Source organism: Impatiens glandulifera, chromosome 2 (assembly GCF_907164915.1).
Source record: "Impatiens glandulifera chromosome 2, dImpGla2.1, whole genome shotgun sequence".
Classification (NCBI taxonomy): domain Eukaryota; kingdom Viridiplantae; phylum Streptophyta; class Magnoliopsida; order Ericales; family Balsaminaceae; genus Impatiens; species Impatiens glandulifera.
Window position 1 is genome coordinate 64,790,238 of NC_061863.1, and position 21,280 is coordinate 64,811,517.

At 31.2% G+C, this 21,280-nt stretch overlaps 4 protein-coding genes across 5 annotated transcripts; all 4 read left to right on the plus strand.

Moving 5' to 3' along the window:
- The first annotated feature begins 383 nt into the window (after positions 1-383).
- LOC124927357 (zinc finger CCCH domain-containing protein 14-like) lies at positions 384-1,577 on the plus strand. Its single transcript, XM_047467761.1, has 2 exons — positions 384-1,118; positions 1,219-1,577. The coding sequence occupies exons 1-2, from the start codon at positions 384-386 to the stop codon at positions 1,528-1,530; spliced, it is 1,047 nt and encodes a 348-aa protein (XP_047323717.1). The 3' UTR covers positions 1,531-1,577.
- A 6,474-nt stretch (positions 1,578-8,051) lies between these two features.
- On the plus strand, positions 8,052-11,822 carry LOC124928043 (MADS-box protein JOINTLESS). Of its 2 annotated transcripts, none has more exons than XM_047468573.1 (9): positions 8,052-8,262; positions 8,355-8,551; positions 10,632-10,710; positions 10,785-10,849; positions 10,927-11,026; positions 11,108-11,149; positions 11,223-11,264; positions 11,351-11,541; positions 11,635-11,822. In XM_047468573.1, exons 2-9 carry the CDS (start codon positions 8,370-8,372, stop codon positions 11,642-11,644), a joined length of 711 nt encoding a protein of 236 aa, XP_047324529.1. In that variant the 5' UTR covers positions 8,052-8,262; positions 8,355-8,369; the 3' UTR covers positions 11,645-11,822. The 2 variants fall into 2 exon arrangements, with proteins under 2 accessions (XP_047324529.1, XP_047324528.1); XM_047468572.1 differs by having other exon boundaries at positions 8,366-8,551.
- A 1,191-nt stretch (positions 11,823-13,013) lies between these two features.
- LOC124925743 (protein PEP-RELATED DEVELOPMENT ARRESTED 1, chloroplastic) lies at positions 13,014-16,088 on the plus strand. Its single transcript, XM_047465821.1, has 9 exons — positions 13,014-13,425; positions 13,851-14,006; positions 14,368-14,436; positions 14,524-14,694; positions 14,976-15,119; positions 15,204-15,350; positions 15,430-15,495; positions 15,587-15,646; positions 15,833-16,088. The coding sequence occupies exons 1-9, from the start codon at positions 13,054-13,056 to the stop codon at positions 15,881-15,883; spliced, it is 1,236 nt and encodes a 411-aa protein (XP_047321777.1). The 5' UTR covers positions 13,014-13,053; the 3' UTR covers positions 15,884-16,088.
- A 2,999-nt stretch (positions 16,089-19,087) lies between these two features.
- LOC124925215 (integrator complex subunit 3) lies at positions 19,088-20,753 on the plus strand. Its single transcript, XM_047465185.1, has one exon. It carries the CDS (start codon positions 19,293-19,295, stop codon positions 20,751-20,753), a length of 1,461 nt encoding a protein of 486 aa, XP_047321141.1. The 5' UTR covers positions 19,088-19,292.
- The last annotated feature ends 527 nt before the right edge of the window (positions 20,754-21,280 follow it).

Genomic DNA, 21,280 nt, shown 5'->3' on the forward strand with positions numbered 1-21,280 from the left:
GTCACTAATTTGTTAAAGTTTTGATAAAATATATTTGTTTGTTAAATTATTCTCCGATCAGTTGCCACGTGTAACTAAGTCAACCGCCTTTTACTTATGTTTATACAAATTCGCCCTTCAAGAACTTTATACGCCATAATTCCACCCTCTTCTCTCTCTCTCTCTGTATATTCATCGCCATTTCTCTTGCTAACTAGCTAGGTCAGGATACTTAATTTGATCATTTGCATTTGTTAAGCTATGATTTCTCATCGATTCATACTATTCTTTCAGTAATTGTAGTCATTCAAGTATACGCCAGATTATTATTTATGTTCTCGATCGTCTAATTGTGTTCGTTCGTAGTTGATGATGATGACTTTCTCGTTTTGATTTTGACAGGAATGCTGAAAGAGGAGATCAGCTATGGCGGCGACACTAATAAAGAGAACGACGGAGAAGTAGCCGACTCATCGGCTAATCAATCTGATCACAGTACTACTCATTTCACTCAACGTCAATCCGACGAGGTTTATTTCAACTCTTTGCATCATCCGATGCTCCATGGAAATGCTAACCGGAGATCAATGCCGGTAGTTATGCCTTCGGAAGATTCAGTCGAGGATAAATCCGCTACAGATTTCACGACCGATAACCGCATGCAGGAAACTCGTTTCGTTCTAGAATATCAGCAACTGTATAATCAGTATGCGATGTTAATCGCTCGTGTTCAGGAATCCCTGGGAGAAGTTGAATCACTTCGCCAAGAGAATGATGATCTTCGTTTTGTCAATTCTGATTTGATGAAACGATTGAGTCTTCTATCGGAAGCTACGATACAAAATTGTATTCTCTCATCTGGCCGGTCGCCTCTATCCTCAATTGCCAATGACTTGAACCGCCTCAGTCTAGGAGGAAACGTCGGAGAGGATCTCGTCGCTAGCGAAGTTTCCAGTGTTAGTCCAACCAGCACCATTGAACAAGATCAATTTGAAGGACCGGCGCCTATGGATCGTGTTTCACTGCCAAAAAGCATCTCCGTTCGCTCAAGCGGTTACCTAACTATTTCTCATCGCGGTGGAAGCCGAGGAGGTCCTAGCAGGGGAATCCAGTCAAAAAACGCCAACTCAAGCGGATCGGTTAGTTTCATAAAACTAATTCCATGTTTCCTTGTATGCATCTAGTTATTAATTTTATGCACTGCTTATGAACAACATTGATTTCCTAATAAATTTGCAGCAGCAACGAGTTTATGTGCCAAGGGGTAAGAGAGAGGAGGAAGCGATGGAATTCGAGGTATACAACCAGGGGATGTTCAAGACCGAACTCTGCAACAAATGGCAGGAAACAGGGAAATGTCCATATGGAGAGCAATGTCAATTTGCACATGGCATCACTGAGCTGCGTCCAGTGATCCGTCATCCACGTTACAAAACAGAGGTCTGCCGAATGGTTCTTGCTGGCGTCCCTTGTCCATATGGCCACCGTTGCCATTTCCGCCATTCCCTAACTGATCAGGAAAGACTTCTCGGGCCACTTGCATTCAATTGATGAAGTACTTTGGAGTTGATTTGGTAAATTCTTGTTTGATCATATTCATTGTCCATTGATGGTAACTGACTGTGGAAGTAGCTAGTATATAATAATGCTAGTAATCATAGCATAGCATGGAATTCAATTCAATATAGATACTTGTGTGAGTAAAGTACACGTAGTAATGGAGGAGGCAAAAGCAGACATGGAGATCGAATATGGGTAGAGAGCCGCAATGAAAACTGTATTCCAGGTTCTTCTTGCTTTCTATGATTCTGAATTCTCTTTTGGATTGAATAAACATTCAGTTTGCATAATGCAATTCATGTATGCTGGACAAAACACTCAAGTAACTGTAAATTTTACTGTCTAGTATGTGAACCATGTGTAACTATGTACTGCTGCTATCTGCAATATCAAATCTGTATACATTCTTTCTTTCTTTCTGTAAATGGGTAGCTAGAGGAATGAATATATAACTTGTCAAGGTAATTGTAGATATATTATGTTATTTGTAATTGAAAGAGACCAGTAAATTGTGATGAATATATAGGCCATGAACATAGACTGAACTTTGATCTAAAGAGTTATGAACTTGTACATATTACCATCAATTTGGCAATAACTCAACAGATGTAGATGTATTTGTCTCATGCTAGGTTCAAATATAGCACTTGGGGTTGCCTGGATATGTTAATTGCTAGTTTGATTAGGTTTTGCCTTTCCACATGGTTGATGTTTGATCATTTGCTTATCCTTGTTTGATGATATTATTTGTTTAAAATTGTTGCTTGAAAGTATGTTTGGTAACAAAATAAACTTGGTTTTTGTAGTGACTTGAAATTATTTAGATTTGAAAACCTTAACTGACTAGTCTCATTATCTCTTATTCAACACAAATCCCTCTGAGCATTCAAACACATTACTACTGATCCTATCCTTGTCACAGCTCTCAATTCACCCATATAGACACTCAATTGTGAATTTTCCGATATTTAAAAGTAAATTTTATTAACTCATTACCTCATGAGTTTGAATTTGTAAAGATTTAGATGCAATTTTGTTGATCAATAATTTTATAAAATTCTGACAAAACTAGTTAAAAGCTTATAGATTTTTGAATTAGCAATGGGACTTTCTAGTTATTTTTATGGCGCCAACTTTTTAAATTCTGCCTGCATTACATATCCAGATAAAAGTTAGGATTCATGTTCTTCTCGTTTAATTATATTAAACTCCACCACCACGCTAAGATTAAAATGAGATTCTAATCGATGTAACTTGATTGATCGTCAAAGTTTTCAGTTAATTTGTTCTGAATTTTTGGATGTTTTGTTGTTTAATTTGGTTGATAATTCTGTATACAATTCTTATAATAACTTATGATTAACTAATTTTGTTGGTTTATTTTATCATTTTAATTAATTTTGTCTTAGAAAAATAGAAACTTCTATTTAAATCTTTTGATTGTTGTTTAGGGTGATTCAATTTACAAGTGTAAATAAATGATGATTAGTAGTTGAATAAGTTATTACGAATATATATATAATATTGAAACATTTAATATATTTTGGAAACTTGTTTTTAGCATTTTAAAAATTAAAATTAATTATAATTTTCTGACATAGTTCAAATGAAAAAAATTGGTTTATTAGGAGGTCATCCTATATTCTTACATTTAAAAAAATCAACTTAGAAAGTAAATAATTTAAGAAGACAATTTTTTTTAAGACTTGAATTGAGTAAATTTTTAAATTTGAAGAAATAAGTGGAAAGTTTTGACCATATGTAAAAGATAAAGTTTTCATTAATATGTGTGGTTAAATTATTCATTTTCAGTTTAAAAAAATGATTTCCTACACAGTTCTATAAAAAAACGTGTGATAAATATAAAAAAAAAAAGATAATCTCACAATCTAAATATTAATAATCAAAATAGTGAATCTGAAAAGATTGAGATTTTGAGAAAAATATTAAGTTATACAACACTTAAGCAAGAAAGAACTTTAATAATGAATTGACAATTAAATTAAATTATGGTGATGCTATCAATCAATCCATTAACAAATTATATATCAACCAAATATATTAATTTATGAAGATTAGTAGTAAGAATTTGTATCTTAATTATTTATATTTTGAGTTAATCATAATTCACACATCATATATTTAAATTATTATTGATAACTATTTAAAAAAAAATATATTGTTAATTTCTATCTTATACTTATTTATATTTAAAACAATGTCTTCAATAAATAAATATAAAGAATACAATTAAAATAAATTAAATAAAAGTAAAATAATTATTTAAAAATTAATTTAAAAAAATGATTATCAAATTCATTCTTTCATTTTCATAACATCCTTTTCTTTTACCGAATGCTAAATAATATTTTTTAATTTACTAATTTTAAAAAAAAATGATGATAATAATAATAATTTTGAAAAAAAAAACTGATAAGAAATAACTCATTCAGTTTAGAATATAGTTTTCTAGTCATCCATTATTTGCTGAGTTTTAGGGTTAGTTTGATTTAGCATAGGTAAGTTGTGTATGGGCGTTTGCTGCGTAATGCGTAATAAGTTGATACAGTAACTTTGCGTAATAAGCTCATGCAAAAAATTATAATAAAACACACTTTTACGTTTAAACTCAATTTTCTCTCCACCTCCGTCTCAAGGTTTAAAATTATAATCTCAGCATTTTCTCTCTCATCATTTTTAAATATTTTTTATTTATTCTCTCTCATCTATTTAATTTATCTTTAATCATTCTATTCATTCTCTCATCTATTTAATTTCTTTCTAATTATTTTATTCATTCTCTCTCATCTATTTTATATATTTATAATATTTTAATATAAAATTATTATAATAAAAAAATACATTTAAATATAATATTATTTATTATTTATAATATATGTATCTTAATATATAAAATAATTAAATAAAATATGAAATATAAATACATTTTTAATATTTTTATAATTATAGTTTTAGAAATTAAATTATCTTTAATTAACTATTTAAAATACTTATTATAATTGAGATAAATCTCAAAATGAATTATAATACTAAGAGTGTAAAAGAACACGAAAATAAATTTATAATTAAAAGATTTGGTAGAAAGAGGAGTGTGAAAAAAAATATATTATTAAATACTTTTATATATATTTATATATTTTTATATTAAATATATTTAAAATTATATATTTATAAAAATTAATATATTCATATCATTTATTTTAAAATATATTATTTTTTAATTTAAGTCATTTATTAATAATTAAAATTATATATTAATAAAAATTTATAAAAATAATATATTAATATAATTTATTTTCAAATATATATTATTTTTTTAATTTAAATTATATTAATATTTAAAATTAAATTAATATATAACATTATATATATATAATAATTATTATTAAATAATATATTAAAAATATTAAAAATAAATAAGTTGAGCATATAAATTGTATCAAACATACCCAAACTTAAGGATTAAATAAGTTGATATCCTGTCAAACATACTTAAAAATAAGCTGGATAAACTACGAATAAGCTAAATCAAATTAGCCTCTATACGGGAAAGTATTTTTTTGTATTTTCTTATATTTTTTTTAATATATATAATATAAGATATTTTAATATTTTTATAATAATTTTAATATTTAAAATGGAGTTTTTTATTAACAATTCCAGAAAAACAAAATCTTCATAAACAAACCCAGAAAAAACGGGAAATTGGATGAAATGACCCTGAAGAAAGGCCTATTTGCCTCCGTGGTCACCAGATAATTGAAATTGATCTGATGACCACTTTATTTTTTTTGGACAAAAATACCCTTTTCGCGTAACGCGAAGGGACTTCGCGTTTCGCGAAGGGAGTTTTTTTTATATAAATACTTAAAAAATTTTATTTCGGCATTTTCTTTCTCTCACTTCTCTCTCTTCTCTCTTTCCTCTCTTCTCTTAACGGCGTCGGCACGGCGGTGGCACGGCGTCGGCACGGCGGTGACACGGCGTCGGCACGGCGAAACCCTAAACCAAAACCTAAACGAACACATTATACAGATCGACGACGAAAACTCGTTCTAATATCAGGTGATTGGATCGATTTATGTTATTATTTCCATTGTGTTCATCTTTAAACCCTAAATCATGAGATTTTTTTATTGTTTATCTTATTGTTCATCTTATTGTTCATCTTGGTTGTTCATCTTGTCGATGATATGTTTGCAGTTAATGATGCTCTGATTCGGTTTCGTTTCAGGAAACATTAATTTAATTTTCACGACTTCACGTTTCGCGAAGGCCTTCACGTTTCGCGAAGGGCTTCACGTTTCGCGAAGGGCTTCACGTTTCGCGAAAGGCTTCACGTTTCGCGATGGCTTCACATTTTAGTCTTTGTATAATGTTATCTTCACTTCAGTACCAGTTTTAGTTCTTGGACTTTTTGACAAGGTATATCTTTGCCTCTGGCTGATTCTATTTATTTTGGATAATCGTGAACCGGAAAAGTAAATTGTTTGTGTTTTATAATAGGATGTGAGTGCATCTCTTTCAAAGCAGTACCCTCAATTGTACAAGGAAGGAATAAGAAATACTTCTTCAAATGGAGAGTTGTAGTGGCCTTGGCTGTGTTTTAAGTTTACCAATCATTGGTGATCTATAAATTTGTAGCCATTTCCAGTTCTACAAGTGTTGACTCAACTGTCAGGATGTTTGGCCTTCCCTTATGATCACCAGATGGTTCAGGAAATGCATGCAAATGAAATAGATATTAGTAGCAGTATAGGGTTGGTGGAGGTTGGTACTACCAGCTCAATCCAGAGGAATCGAGGAGATTTGCAATGGCATGGCTTCCTCGAGAGGGATCTAAACATACATGTTTTGCATTTGATTCACCCGGTTACGAATCCTTCTTTGCATCTCAAGCCGGTGAGCTTGCACCTCTCAAGGCATGGGATGTTGCTAGAAGAGTCAGCATGAGAGGAAGGAAACAACTTCTTTTGTATATTAGTTTCATTCTTTTAGGAGTACAGTCTTCAGGAAAAAGATGTATACTCTTACAGATATACAGTCTTCAGGAAAAAGATGTATACTCTTACAGATATAGTATGTTCCAATAACTTACAAAATCATTGTTGAAATTTTAGACAATTTTCTTATTGAATTGTGATTTATGTTAAAGATGCATGTAACAAATATCAGTTTCAAATAAAGCGTTGTGGTGGGTTCCTATAGATTTTGATTTATATATATTATTTAGATGGTCGATGAAATGAATAGTCGTTTAAATGCGACAAATAAACCATTGTGAAAGAAAATAAAATAAACATATTAAAAAGTGTGAAGATCTTCCGAAATGGAAATGAGATCCTAATCGAATCTGTCGGATTTCAAGATTGAATTTCATATAATATCAAAATATAGCATTATCTACATTTTTCATATAATGTCAAATGACAGCCTAAAATTGTTGAAAAATAACGCCCATCACAAACTCGCAAATCTAAGTCTCAAAATATTTATTTTCCAACTAAGGCATGGATTGCCAGAAGACGAAGGCACCCACTGTCATTCCAAAGAAGGTAGATACTTTCACCATCTTCTTCCTCTTGCAAGCCCTAATTGACCTTGTTTCTTCTGCTTCTGCCAAAGAGAGACCAACAAAACACATTACAAAGGAGATTAGGTTATGATCTAGATCGAATACAGATAGAATTCTTCAATAATCAACTAGATCCTAGTACAGAAATGCTAGCCCTAACTAGCAATGCACGGGATTGAAGCTGCAAATAAGAAGACATTATGATAAGACAAATTAATCCGAAAATAACCTAGGCGAGATCAAAGATGAATCATTAGAAGAAGAAGATTCAATAAGCATTCACATGATTCTTAATTCGGATCGAGGGAGGGAGAGAGAGACCGACCTGAAGAAGTTCTTGACTTACAAATTAGGGCTCATCGACCGTCTGGGTCTTCGCGAAACGTGAAGCCCTTCGCGAAACGGGAAGCCCTTCGCGAAACGGGAAGCCCTTCGCGAAACGTGAAGCCCTTCGCGAAACGTGAAGCCCTTCGTCGATCTGTATAATGTGTTCGTTTAGGTTTTGGTTTAGGGTTTCGCCGTGCCACCGTGCCACCGCCGTCAAGAGAAGAGAGGAAAGAGAAGGAAGAGAGAAGAGAGAGAAGTGAGAGAAAGAAAATGCCGAAATAAAAAATTTTAAGTATTTATATAAAAAAAACTCCCTTCGCGAAACGTGAAGTCCCTTCGCGTTACGCGAAAAGGGTATTTTTGTCCAAAAAAAATAAAATGGTCATCAGATCAATTTCAATTATCTGGTGACCACGGAGGCAAATAGCCCTTTCTTCAGGGTCATTTCGTCCAATTTCCCGAAAAAACCCGGTCTGGTCGGTAATTTGAAAGGATATGAAGCAATAAATAAATAAATAAATGACTTGTGATTTGAGTGGGGTTCTTTTTCTATATTAATAGTAGAGAATCAAGCGGTCGGATCTGAACATTTTGCTCTCTTTATCCTTTCTTTCCCTACAACAAACAAACATATCTGATCTATCTAGGGTTTCCCAGTCACATTCTTCTCTTATTTTTGGCAAAAATACCTCCATCATTTCCATATGTCTGTCCCCTTATGAACCTTTACTCCATGTAAATCTTACACAAATATAGAAACCCAAACCCTCAATTTCTGACAACACACCCCCCATTTCATTGTATGCTGGTTTCTTCTATGCCCCATATCACTACTTTCCTTAAATGTTTTGATTTCATGTCATATTGAAAACTTTTTTTTTTGTCTCTACATTATGTATATAGATAGATGGTGAGGGAAAAGATTCAGATCAAGAAGATCGATAATGCTACTTCCAGACAGGTCACCTTCTCGAAAAGGAGAAGGGGTCTCTTGAAGAAGGCAGAGGAACTTTCGATTCTATGCGATGCAGATGTTGCTCTCATAATCTTCTCTTCAACCGGAAAACTCTTTGAGTATTCCAATTCCAGGTTTCTCTCTTCCTTCAGACTACTGTATAATTCTTGTGCTATTCAGTTGCTTCAAAGTTATTTAGAATTTCATTCCTTAAAGAATGTTTTGACTTGAATCTATTTTTTTTTTAAAGAAAACCCATTATTATTGGACTGAAAATCAATGTTTTTGTTATACTTTTACTTTTACTTTTCTTAAAGAAGAAGAAGAAGAATGTTGCTTACTTCAGAAACTTGGGGATAAATTTCTGACACCTCTCATATACTAAAGTGGTTGTTTTTACCCAATTGGTTAAGGTATATGAGATTTGAATAACTTTTAGATTCTCCAACTAACTAGTTTAAACTTGACAATCTAGTGTCTATTTGGCTTAGGGCCAAAACTCTACTTAATTAGAGCATGTCATATAATTATATTCAAACTTTAAAACAAGGCATTATTGTTGAAGACAAACTTGACAAATATGATAATCTCATTTACCTTGATTGTTAGTGTATGTTCATCACATTGAGCTTATGTAACTTTTGTTTTTTTGTTTTGTTTTTTGTTTTAGCTTATATATATATATTGTGATGTGTTGGGTTGGGTGGAGGAATATTGATGCTTTTGTGAAAGATCATAGGGCTCCTACTTTCCAAGTGTGATTTTTTGTTATTGGTGAAGATCTGATTTTTATCACAGAGTGTACATTGGAATTGTAGTTATTATTAATGGTTTGATGGTTTTCTTAATGTTTTTGTTTTTCCATTTATCACCTTTTCTCCAATAAATTTTTATAAACATTTTGATGATAAAAATTGCGTTTTAAAGTAAATAAATTGAGAATTATCTCTTACGACGACTAATTTTATGTATACAAGCATTTTTTTTAAAAAAAAAATATTAACGCCCAACTTTTGAAGTAAGGTTTTCTTCAGGGTTGTTACATAAAGCTCACATGGAAAATTGTTAACTATTTTCAAACATGTTTTGTTTTTGAGTTTTGGTGCATTTCATTTTTTAGTTCGAGTTAAGCTCTATGTAATACTTGTTCCAGTTAACTGGTTAAGTCACTTGCATTAATAATGTTGGTTATTCATTTGTTGAGATATAGAAAATACTTTATTGATAGAAAATTTGATTACAAAAGAGATCCTAATATGCTAATTACAGGATAATGTGATGTTCCCAATATATATTTTGTTCATAATTAATACAAGCTTTCTTGTTTAAAAATAAAATAAATTCCTAATATGTGTTAGGAAACTCCTATTGTTTCAATTCTTTCTTTGTTTGTATTTTTTAGTCAAAAGGATTCAATTTTTTTTTCAAAGTTGGTGGGCTGCCATGTATTGTTTTACCACCAACTCAAGGTGAAATCATCGACAATCTTCCCATCTCCTATTCAGCGGTGTGTGCGCCCAATGATTGTAACAAGTTTGAGCTTATTTTTTTTTAATCATTTCGCTAAAGTTGGAGATCGAAAGAAGTGACCGTTCGAACGCTCGAGGTTATCCTTCTTCAGTTGAACCCGAGTTCATATGAAAATCGGGACATGGATATTTGTGGATGTTATATAATTGACAAACAAGCCTTGAGTGGGATTTTGTTTTGCTCATTGTCGTGACTTTTATTTATCTTACTATTTCCCCTTTTAATATGCGAACATTCGAGTAGACTGTGGTGCGTTATAAAAGTTGTAATTGTTTCCAAAACAAAATTTATAGTATGTTAGATATGAAATAATAAAAGATAAATATGACCAAAATTTAATGCTAAAACATATTTAACCCTAACTCTTTCAAATCTTCAACATTTCACCTTGAATCTTAAGATACCAAACAACTTTCATTTGCAACATAAGGAAATATCCACTTGAACACATCATTTGCAGCCACCTAATTATTGACTTGCGAAACTTGATTTAGATTTTCTTCTCGCCTACATTTATTTTTCGGGTTTCATTGTATTTGGTTATCATTTCTATGATTGACATGATATTTGCATTAATGTTTTGTCTTTCAAAAGGGAAAAAAGGATTTTGGTGGTGTAGTATATTAATAGTCTTGAAGATGACGTTTGATGATGTAGCACATATTCTAACAATTTGTTGTTTAGTATGAAGGAAATACTTGAAAGGCATAAGTTACATGCAAAAAATCTAAAAAACTTGGAACAACCATGTCTTGATCTTCAGGTAATTGCCAAAAAAAAAAAAATTCTCCCCAATGTCTTTTCTGTTTCTTGTGTGGTTATTGTGTTTTTTTTCAGCTTGCAGAGGATGATAAGTATACCGCGTTAAGCAAGGAAATTGCAGAACAAAGTCAGCAGTTGAGGTAATAGATTTATGAATACTGATTCATCAGTTGCTCAATGATCATAACGGACATTTTAAATGTATTATGAAAATCAGGCAGATGAGAGGGGAAGAGCTCCAAGGTTTAACTATTGAAGAACTACAACAGCTAGAGAAATCTCTTGAAGCCGGATTAACTAATGTGATTGACAAAAAGGTATTATAGCTTAGTTCGGTTCCCATATTGTCGAATTCTATTTGGCGATAAGTCATGTTTACAATTTTTTATTGTTTTCAGGGTGAGAAGATTATGAAGGAGATAAACAAACTTCAAAAAAAGGTCAGTCACCAACAATCATCACCATATCTTTATGCTTTTTATGAATGAAATTTGATTTTTGTTTTTTCTTCAGGGAATGCAACTTATGGAAGAAAATGAGCGGTTAAGACAACAAGTAAAAAATGACATATATAAAAAAAATTCGCTCTTTCAATCGTAAATTGTACATGGTAATTAGTTAGTCCTGTTGAAAATGATCAGGTGATTGAGAAAACAAACGGCGGCAGTGGTCGTTGGGGGGTAATAAGAAGTACTGATTCAGAAAACATGGTTTGCGAGGAAGGATTGTCGTCGGAATCAGTAACCAATAATAATATTTGGAACTTAACTGGTGGAGGAGGACCTCCTCCTCCTCAAGACTATGAGAGCTCAGACACTTCTCTGAAGCTGGGGTGAGTGAATTTTATCTTCATCATCTTTGATTATAATAATGAATTCTTATTCATTATTGAATCTAAAATATACTCTTATGAATGAATATGCAGATTACCATGAATAAAAAAGATGGAGAAAGTAAGATGTTTACTTTAATGGAATGGAATGGAATGGAAGTACAAGAAACTAATAGTTGAATGTATGTAAACTATGAATGTATGTAAAGTGTTGTTGTAGCTAGCTTGCTAATTATTAAGTAACTTTGTTTGTCTTTTGAATCTAAAACAGCTTTTCAAGTCACCTCTAATATTACTTTTGTAAGTTTGCATAAATGTAGAAAACCAATATTTTGTCCTTATAATTTTGTATTTTTTTAAAGGTTTTTCATCTATATCTGAATTTAGCTAGACCTAGTGCTAGCTAGTGATTTCGATTTTAACAGAAAACTGTTAAGTTGAAGAGGGGAGTTTGATTTTGATTGAAAACTAGTTAAGTTGAGGAGGGGTTACAGGTTAATTAATTAGTTACTATGGAGAAGGGTAAAATCAAATTATTAAAGTTTGGAGGATGGAAACATTAAGCTTTAACTTGGCTAATCCAATCAGAAAAGAAATGTCCTTTTTTAGTTTGAAGTTCCTTATTAGAAGATTATGTTAGTTTCTATTGATGTTAACAAATTTAATATTTTTTTAATTTTTTTAGTTTCTAATATTATTTCTATTTCCATTTAAGATTCTAAAATTTTATGTCAACAGTTTATAATATCAATAATTCTTTTTTTTATGTTAAATTCTTTACAAAAATAAATAAACAATTTTTTTTTTTACATTTAAACCTTTTTTAAGAGAAAAAAATCTTTGGTTTTTTTACCTTTTTTTTCCTCTGATTATTTATTAAAAAAGAAATAGGTCTGATTTGTATTTGTTTGTGTTTAATTAGTTTTTGTTATTATAAAAATTTTGATATAAGAAATATGGGTTATTCATATTTTTCCATCTTCTACAATTATTTATATATTTTTTTATGGTAATTAATCTTATTTGATTTGAAACTATTGAAATATTGAGTAAACATAAAATTTTATTAATATATAATATAAAATATATATTAAAATTAATTGATAAATTAATTTACATGGTATATCTAAAAAAATGTATATATATTATACACTTATATGTGAAATTTGTAAAGGAAATGTGATGAGATGACTTTATAAAGTCGTTACCGTGCCTAATAAAATTTGTGAAAATAATTACGTCCTTTGTATTATAATGAAATACCCGTCGCGTAAACCTAACATTACTACGAATTTGAGTTCCATCGCGGAATATTTTTCCAGGTTGCTCAAATTTTTGTTAGCCACGAACATTTCAAGGTTATTATTAGGGACATCTCATCAAAATTCCCATTTGTAAATACATGAATAAATGAAAATGATTTATCTTGTAAAATAAATAATTACTGAAAAATATATATATTTATAAAGGCAGGTTTCTTCTCCGAAAGTCATCTTCAAATTATTTTCTCCGATGGCCGGCGGTCTAAATGCTCCTCCGTTCACGGCGCCAAGCTTATCGGGACGGGGACGACGACGACAGTATAATCAGCAATTTCTTCTTCCACCTTCATTCTACTACTTCAAAGCTGCGCCGTTGCCGCAAACTTCGTATTTTGCCTTTTCTCGCCTCCACTATCAACCGAAGCAGCAGTTTCTTCGTAAACAGAAACTGAATGTTGCCTCCCGCTCTAGCTACGAAGTCGGTGGACCTGAAGAAGAGATGCTTCTGAATTCCCGCCGAGGAGAATCCTCCGAGGACGAAAAGTGGAGCCCTTCCCAGTATCAAGCTCTTCTAAAAGGAGGAGAACAGGTCGTCTCCGTCCTCGAAGAGATTGCCAAACTTGTAAGTACATATTTATCTAACATTTCTATGTTTCATCTTAAACCCTACCTACACCTCTAAAACCTCTAAGGCTGAATTCAAGCTTTGATGTAGAAAACAGATTAGTTTTCATGAGTTCTTCATAATATTGATGAATCTAGGGATAATATCTTTGTAAAATATGGTATCAGTGACTCTGCATCTTCCTTATGTCATCAATTGTTCAGTTTGCAAAGTCCTTGTTATATTAGTATGTTTACTTAATGCCGATTTGTCAATTGAATACAATATATATATATGTGTTAGAATATGAATGTATCTACCATTCCATACTTGTTTGGAGTTGGAAAACAAGCTTGAGTTTCTTTCATGTTTTAACACTAACAAAGATTGTGAGATTTCCTTTGCTAATTATTGTATTCAATATGTGCTTGTGGTTGTTACAGTTGCAAGATATGAATATGGATGAAGCATCAGAGAAGATAGCAGTGGAATTAGCAGCACATGGAGTCATAGGGAAGAGAGTTGATCAGATGGAATCAGGGTTTATGATGGCTTTGGATTACATGATTGAACTTGCTGATAAGGATAGAGATGATAAGGTAGACCTTTACATTTTTTCTTATCTAACAAAGAAAGTCAGCTTCTATTTGTTATACTTCATCCAAAAACTATAAGGATCACTTTTCTTGATTCCGTTATGGTTTGATATGCCAATGGGACATGTTGAACACGATAAGGTTTATTGTATTTTTAGCGAATTGATGAAACGCCATACCAAAACAGGCCAAATATGATAGTATGGTGTGTAAGTTTTTTCCGCTTTCCTTTTCTGTTTTGGGTATCTCGATTTTCCTTTGTCTTATGTTTTGCATGGAGTTCAACTGATTTTCCTCTTTTATTCAAATAAAAATTGATGTTGTGGAGATTTTGACCTCAACTATTTGACCATTTTCGTCTCAGCGCAAGTCTATCCTGGAAGTCATTAAGGAGACAGTGCTGTCCCATCTTACCAAAAAATGCCCCCCACATGTGAGAAAATACTTTGTATTAGTTACTGTTATCTCGAGCTTGAATTTAAGAATGCGACTTACATTGTTTACTGCCTGATTATTATAGGTTCAAGTGATTGGCCTTCTTTGTAGAACACCTCAGAAAGAAAGCAGACAGGAATTACTCCGACGTGTTGCTGCAGGTGGTGGTGTATTTAAAAGTGAGAATGGGACAAAAGTTCATCTCCCATGTGCAAATTTAAATGAAATAGCTAACCAGGCTGATGATTTGCTGGAGGTAATTGTTGAATAAGGTGTTTCAACGAGTTAGAACCATTGAAAATATCATTTAAATTGAACCATTGAAATTATACCAATTGATCAACTTCATATGTGTTAATTTTGCCAAGTTCTCTCTGCCACTTGGAGAAGAATCTGCACGAATTGGAATTTTTTTGAGGAACCTATAGAGAGATTTGGATTTGGTTCGACAATGTGTAGTTGATCTTAAAAAAATGGGAAAAACATGGTTGGTGAAAATGGAAAGGTCTTGCTCAATAGTCTTCTCAATTTCTGCAGACAATGGAAACACGTCCAGTTGTTCCTGATCGAAAGCTACTGGCGAGGCTTGTTTTGATTAGAGAGGAAGCTCGGAATATGATGGGAGGTGGAATATTAGATGAAAGGAATGATCGTGGTTTAAATATACTTCCCGAGGCGGAGGTTATTTGATTGCTACTAAATGATTCAATATGTTACATGCCTCTGACAAGTGTTGATTGATACAATGTAATTTCTTCTGTCCAGGTGAATTTTTTAACTAAGCTTGTATCACTCAAGCCTGGTACAACAGTTGAGACGATGATAAGAAATGTGATGATGGGAAAAGAAGAAGGAGAAGAAACTTCCGGTGGTGCTGATTCTAAAAGTGTTTCTGGTGGAATTACCGGGAAGGTATTTTCATTTTTAACCTGTTAAAAGTTAAACCAAATGCCATATACAATGCCTATTCACATTATTTTTGGATGTCTAGGCTAGTTTTACTGGCCTAAAGCCACTTCCTGTTCGACCTGGCATGTTTCTTGAGACAGTCTCCAAGGTAACGATGTTGTTATACATGCTTAGGATAGGGCGGGTTACAGAAATTTTATGATAAATTGACAAAAGATGTTCTTTTCTTTTTCTTCTAGGTTTTGGGCGGCATATATTCTGGGAATGTGTCGGGCATCACAGCACAACACCTTGAATGGGTAAACTAGTTTGATGGCGATGATGTTGTGGTTATTTTAAGAGAAATAATCTGACAAACAGAAAGTGTTTCCAAATGGATATAGATGATGCCTGTCTGCCTTTTATATATCATGTCTAGGATGCTAATTTAAGAGAATTATGAATTGAAAATTGTTCTGACTTGGATCTTGGTTCATTTTGTCCAGGTTCATCAGAAGACGCTTCATGTGCTTCAAGAAATTGCCTTTTCTGGCTAGCTAGAGAAAGGGTTTGCGATCCAACCAACCGACCAATCTTTTTTAGGTAGTAGTAGTAATGTTATGAATTGTAAATTGCCAGACTCTTGTTGTAATAAATAGGGATTTGCATGCCCTTTTAAATATATAGATAGATATATGGTGAGCTTCAATAATGACATAAAATGATATCCATTAATGATGATCTCGGTTTTCCTCCGGTGAACTTGATCCTGGACAGACAGACACGGCCTGAATCCACTCACATTTGATTTGAAGTAGAGAAGATGCTATTTATTTCATTTAGCTATCATAATTAATCAAAATATTAAAAGGTGAAGAATTGATTGATAATGATATGATTTTCAGTGATTAGGCACTTGTAATTGTCAATCGGATATTTTTTAAGTTTGATATCATAGTTATGATATCATTTCTATATTCCAACACTCCTTTTATTTTAATGTAGCGTTTAACATTTGACTAATGTTGATAGTCATTATAACTTTCAATCTTCTTCTTCTTCTATAATAATTGATTGATAGTTATTTCTTTATGTAAAGAATTGAAGTTCATATCTCAAGAGCAGGCTTCTTATTGTTCTAGTTTATTCGTTCTCAAGTACACAGATAGTAGAGAGAGACCAATAAGCAGTACTACTGTAAATAAATGTTAATTCTATAAATTAAGTTGTTTTTTAGTTGCATCATATATATTTTTGAGACAAACAGACCGACCGACCGACCTCTTTTTAAAGCAAAATACAAAATAGAGGTGTAGTAGAGCTTCATCCATCCATCCATAATATATACCTATGTTTCAGGAAACACACTACTACTCATGTTCATCATGTTTTATACTTAGAAAAGTAAAATCTGATGCAACCCATCTCAGAAATCTCGTATTCCACTTCCACACGAAGAAGAGGAGGCAATTGTGATGATAACCATGTTTGATATTGACGTATTCAGTGCTCATAGTGAGCATATCATGATCGGTATCTATGTTCTTCAACATGTTGGCCAGGACGTAGAGATTCATACACATGGAAATGTTGGCGTCAAAACTCTCTGATCTAAGAAGAACATACACATGAGTAGAAAAGATGCCAGAGTCCATTCCCCGAATACACAAACCAGTCGATGATAACACTGTATATATACATCACCTTTGATGGCCTCAATAATCTTCTTCAAAAGACTACCATGCAAAAACCTAAGTTCCAACATTGCTGCTGCCTGCCGAAGAAGAAGACAAATAGATTCTGGTGGAATATCAAAAGAATGATAATATTTGCTTAATCTATATATATAATAATAATAATAATAATAATAATAATAATCAATGTTTTTATCCTAAAACATTTCTCTTAATTAATTTATATTTATTACTCTCTTCAATAATTATATTTTATCATATATATTCTCATCATTATCTTCTATATTTATATTTAAAAATAATTATAAACATAAGTTATATAATATTCTCTATTCATTAATTTTAAAAAATAATATAATTAATATATACATAATTTATAATAATTATCAACTAGATTTATATAAAATATATAATAACTTTGTAAATGAGGTATATAGAACAAGATAAATCATCTCTTCATTAATTTATAGATTTTATTATATTTTCCATAATATAAATATATATATTCTCTCATTGATAATTATATTTTGTCTTTTATCGTATTATCTTTAAAATAAATTTAATCTTTTTTATCATGACATGTTACATAATTTATTTGATTTTAAAGTAAAATTTAATTTATTTTTCTCTAAAATTTTAAAGTAAAATTTAATTTATTTTTCTCTAAAAGATTTTACTTATGTTCTAATTTAGAATTTAAATGAGACCTGTTTTTTTAGTTCCTAACATTCATCTAGACTAAGACATTTAAGTATTGAAAGTTACATTTAAATTTAGTTGAGTTACTTGAAGGATAATGAATATGGACCGAAAACCGATAAACGATTCGGGTCTCTGCAATTTGTCCCAAAATTAATGTTAATACATCGAAAAGTCAGAATTATTATGAAATTTTTCTCATATATTTTTTTTACACCTATAATATAAGTTATGAACACTACAATTTAAACAAAATTATGTAATAAGAAATATGTGTATTTTATAAAAGGTAGAAAAATCAATACAAATTGTAACATGCCTTGTAATCGTTTCAACTGAGACTAATGTGCAAACTCCTTTTCTTTTTTCGTCTAACCAAAATATAATCAAGCCTCAAGAAAAATTACCATCACAATCTCTCAACTGAATCAATGATTCATGAATAAAAATCAAACGGAATGGAACAAATATATTAATCTGAATGTTCTTTTTCTACTTCAACAATCAATAATGTTAACTTATTCTATGATTAATTAATCTCAACTATCATCAACTAGAAAGATTCTCGTGCGATGCACACGGATAAAAATATATTGTTACAACATCCCGTGTTCATCAAATTTGGTATTGAATCTAAAATATAAAGTGTTATTAATCTAATTGATTAAAGAGTTATATTTGTTTTTGTTAGGTTGTGACTTCGAAACTTACTTATAAAATTTTTAATTTTATTTTTAATCATTTTAAGTTTATGGGCGGGTTAACCCAGAATCCGACCCAATATTTATTTATTCTTATATATATATATATATTCAAATTAATCATTGTTCTCGATCCGATAGCCCAGATACTTTCAAAATTAAGTATCATTATAAAATTATAATCACTTCTATCGACATACACCAGATTATAATTACTTCTATCGACATACACCTTAATGGTACGTTTCAACTTTATCTATTAAAGCATTGTGAAATTCTAATAGTTCCTAGTTGACTATTTATCATGTATACACCTTAAGCTCAAGAACTAAGGCAAATTGTTTTTTTTATTTAATCTTCAATTAATCGATTTAGAATGTAATTCAAACAAATACACTTTATAAACTAATCACCTATCAAGTATAGACAACGAAACAGGTTATATATAAAATGTTTTAATTAATTAAATTTACAGAAAAAATTATTTCAGAATGATAGAGACTAATCTTTAAAATATTATATTAAAAAATTAATCATAAATCCTTAATTAGTTGAACTATAATATATTTTTTAAATCAGTATTTTTATAAAATAAAAATATATAATATCAAATTATAAAACCCCTCTTTTGAAAATAGAATTGAAATAAATCTAATCAAAAAGCTAAACTACATCAGGCGGCGCCGCTCCGGTCTTCAAATGAGATCGCGTTTCAGTCGGCGACGAAAACTCCGTCAATGGCGATTCGAACAAACGCCGTTTTGCTTTCGCTCGATTAAAGATCAGTTGTAGTCGGCCTATATCAGATTTGATTTCCTCATGCTGTCGCGGCCAAAGTAAGTTTTTTCTCTTCTCTTAAGTTCACAAATCAAATGGCTTCAAAACTAATTCACGCAACAAAATTTGAAGCTGCAAATCCATTAGAAGTTTCTCTAATAGAAGCTTTTCAATCTGTTGAACATCAATTGAGACCTCCATTTCCTCTCAAAGTTGCATCTTCAACATCAGATTACTTAGATTTCAACAGAGCAATACTCTATGGAATCTTATGTGAACCGCATTCAGCACACATTCATATGAAACATCTATATGGAAAAGTAACAGATGGATACAATTTCTTCACAACCACCATTATTAATCTTGTTAATGATCTATACCCTAGACTTCTCCAATCAGTTAAGCTTCAATTACTCTGGATCACCAATGAAATGATTCATGTCTCTTCCATAGGAATCGATGGATTACCTGTTGCCCTTATGAGACAAATCATTGGAGGCGATTTAACTGAAGGAAACATATGGTTATGTTTTGAATTACTTAAACTATTGATGAACAAATGGGATTGTTTATTAGATGAAAACCATTTCATCTTAACAAGTGCTCTCTACACATTTCTCCGCTTGTTGGCTGATCATTACAGGTACAACGATCCAAATTTATCGGTTTTGAAGAAAATGGAGATTGATTTTTGTGTTAGAATGTTGAATGAACAGTTTGGATTGTGTATTACAATCGGTAGAGACCTTATTCGTCTTCTTCAAGATCTTGTTCATATACCCGAGTTTCAACTTATATGGAAGAGTCTCATTCTTAATCCTTCAAATTTCAAAGTGGACACATTTTCAGACATCTCACAGATTTACATGAAAAGGACATCGAGTCGTTATCACTTGCTCCGAATTCCACCTGAGATGGAAACCAATCTTCGGTTTTTGCTTACACATGTTAATCTTGGTAGTCAAAACCGATACCAAGCTTGGTTTATGAGGAAATTTCTTTCGAATCCAAACAGGGACAGTCTAGTAACTGATATAATTCGGTTTGTATGTTGTGGGCATCATCCGACAGTTGAGATCATTCGATCGGATATTCTTCCCAGATGGGCTATTATAGGTTGGCTGTTGAAATCGTGTACGAAGAAGTATCATGTAGAAGCGAGTGCTAAGTTAGCATTGTTCTATGATTGGCTTTTCTTTGACGAAAGATTTGATAATATCATGAACATTGAGCCTGCGGTTTTACTAATGGTGAACTCGATACCTCAATATATCGATATGACGAACAGTTTACTGGAGTTTCTTCTTCTTGTTGTCGATAATTATGATGTTGAGAGGAGTGGTTTAATTAGAGAACGGGTGACTATGGTTTTTAATATGCTTGTTGCGAAAGGAGTGATTCGTTCTATCGATGTTTTCGTTCGTTGCGATGGATTGTCTCCGAATCTTAAAGAGAGTTTTTTGAAGCTGTTGATGCGTAGAAAACCGCAAAGTGTTGACAATCAAGGTATTTCCATGCCTGATTTGCATTTACAAGTTTCTCCTCAACGCAGTTAAAATTTTGATTTGAGATTACTACAATATAAAGTAGACTAACTATTTTATTTTAAGTGAACTTTTAATTAGTTAAATTATTATAATTTTAAATTTAATTCATAGATTATTTAATTTTTACAATTTTACAAATTAAAGTGAATTTGTATTTAAGACATTCTAAAGTGAATTCAAAATAAGATGGTAAGTTGAAATACTAAGTTTTATTTTCAGCTTTAAGTTAAATGGTTGAATTGTGGCAATGACTACAGGTCCTAAATTAAAAAAAAAATATTAGTTTGTTCTTACTATTCTTTTAAAGTAATTTGTTATAATTGAAACTAGATTCTAAATTTTACAATTTACAATTAATATCATGCAAAGTTTATATTATAGAAAAAGCTCCTTTTTATATCAGCAAATTTATTTGCTTTTTATATATAACAAGAGAAAATACAGTTATATTTATAATTAAAACATTATTTCATTCCTCTCTCAGTTTATTAATAAAAATATTAAAAAATATATTTTCTTTAAAAAAAAATCATTAT

Bases quoted from the DNA above. Each gene is read 5' to 3' on its own strand.
- LOC124928043 (XM_047468573.1), top strand. From the start codon at position 8,370: ATGGTGAGGGAAAAGATTCAGATCAAGAAGATCGATAATGCTACTTCC. The intron at 11,027-11,107 runs GTATTATAGCTT...TATTGTTTTCAG, and splicing joins CTAATGTGATTGACAAAAAG to GGTGAGAAGATTATGAAGGA. The intron at 11,150-11,222 runs GTCAGTCACCAA...TTTTTTCTTCAG, and splicing joins TAAACAAACTTCAAAAAAAG to GGAATGCAACTTATGGAAGA.
- LOC124925743 (XM_047465821.1), top strand. From the start codon at position 13,054: ATGGCCGGCGGTCTAAATGCTCCTCCGTTCACGGCGCCAAGCTTATCG. The intron at 14,695-14,975 runs GTAATTGTTGAA...CAATTTCTGCAG, and splicing joins AGGCTGATGATTTGCTGGAG to ACAATGGAAACACGTCCAGT. The intron at 15,647-15,832 runs GTAAACTAGTTT...CATTTTGTCCAG, and splicing joins CAGCACAACACCTTGAATGG to GTTCATCAGAAGACGCTTCA.
- LOC124927357 (XM_047467761.1), top strand. From the start codon at position 384: ATGCTGAAAGAGGAGATCAGCTATGGCGGCGACACTAATAAAGAGAAC. The intron at 1,119-1,218 runs GTTAGTTTCATA...ATAAATTTGCAG, and splicing joins ACGCCAACTCAAGCGGATCG to CAGCAACGAGTTTATGTGCC.
- LOC124925215 (XM_047465185.1), top strand. From the start codon at position 19,293: ATGGCTTCAAAACTAATTCACGCAACAAAATTTGAAGCTGCAAATCCA.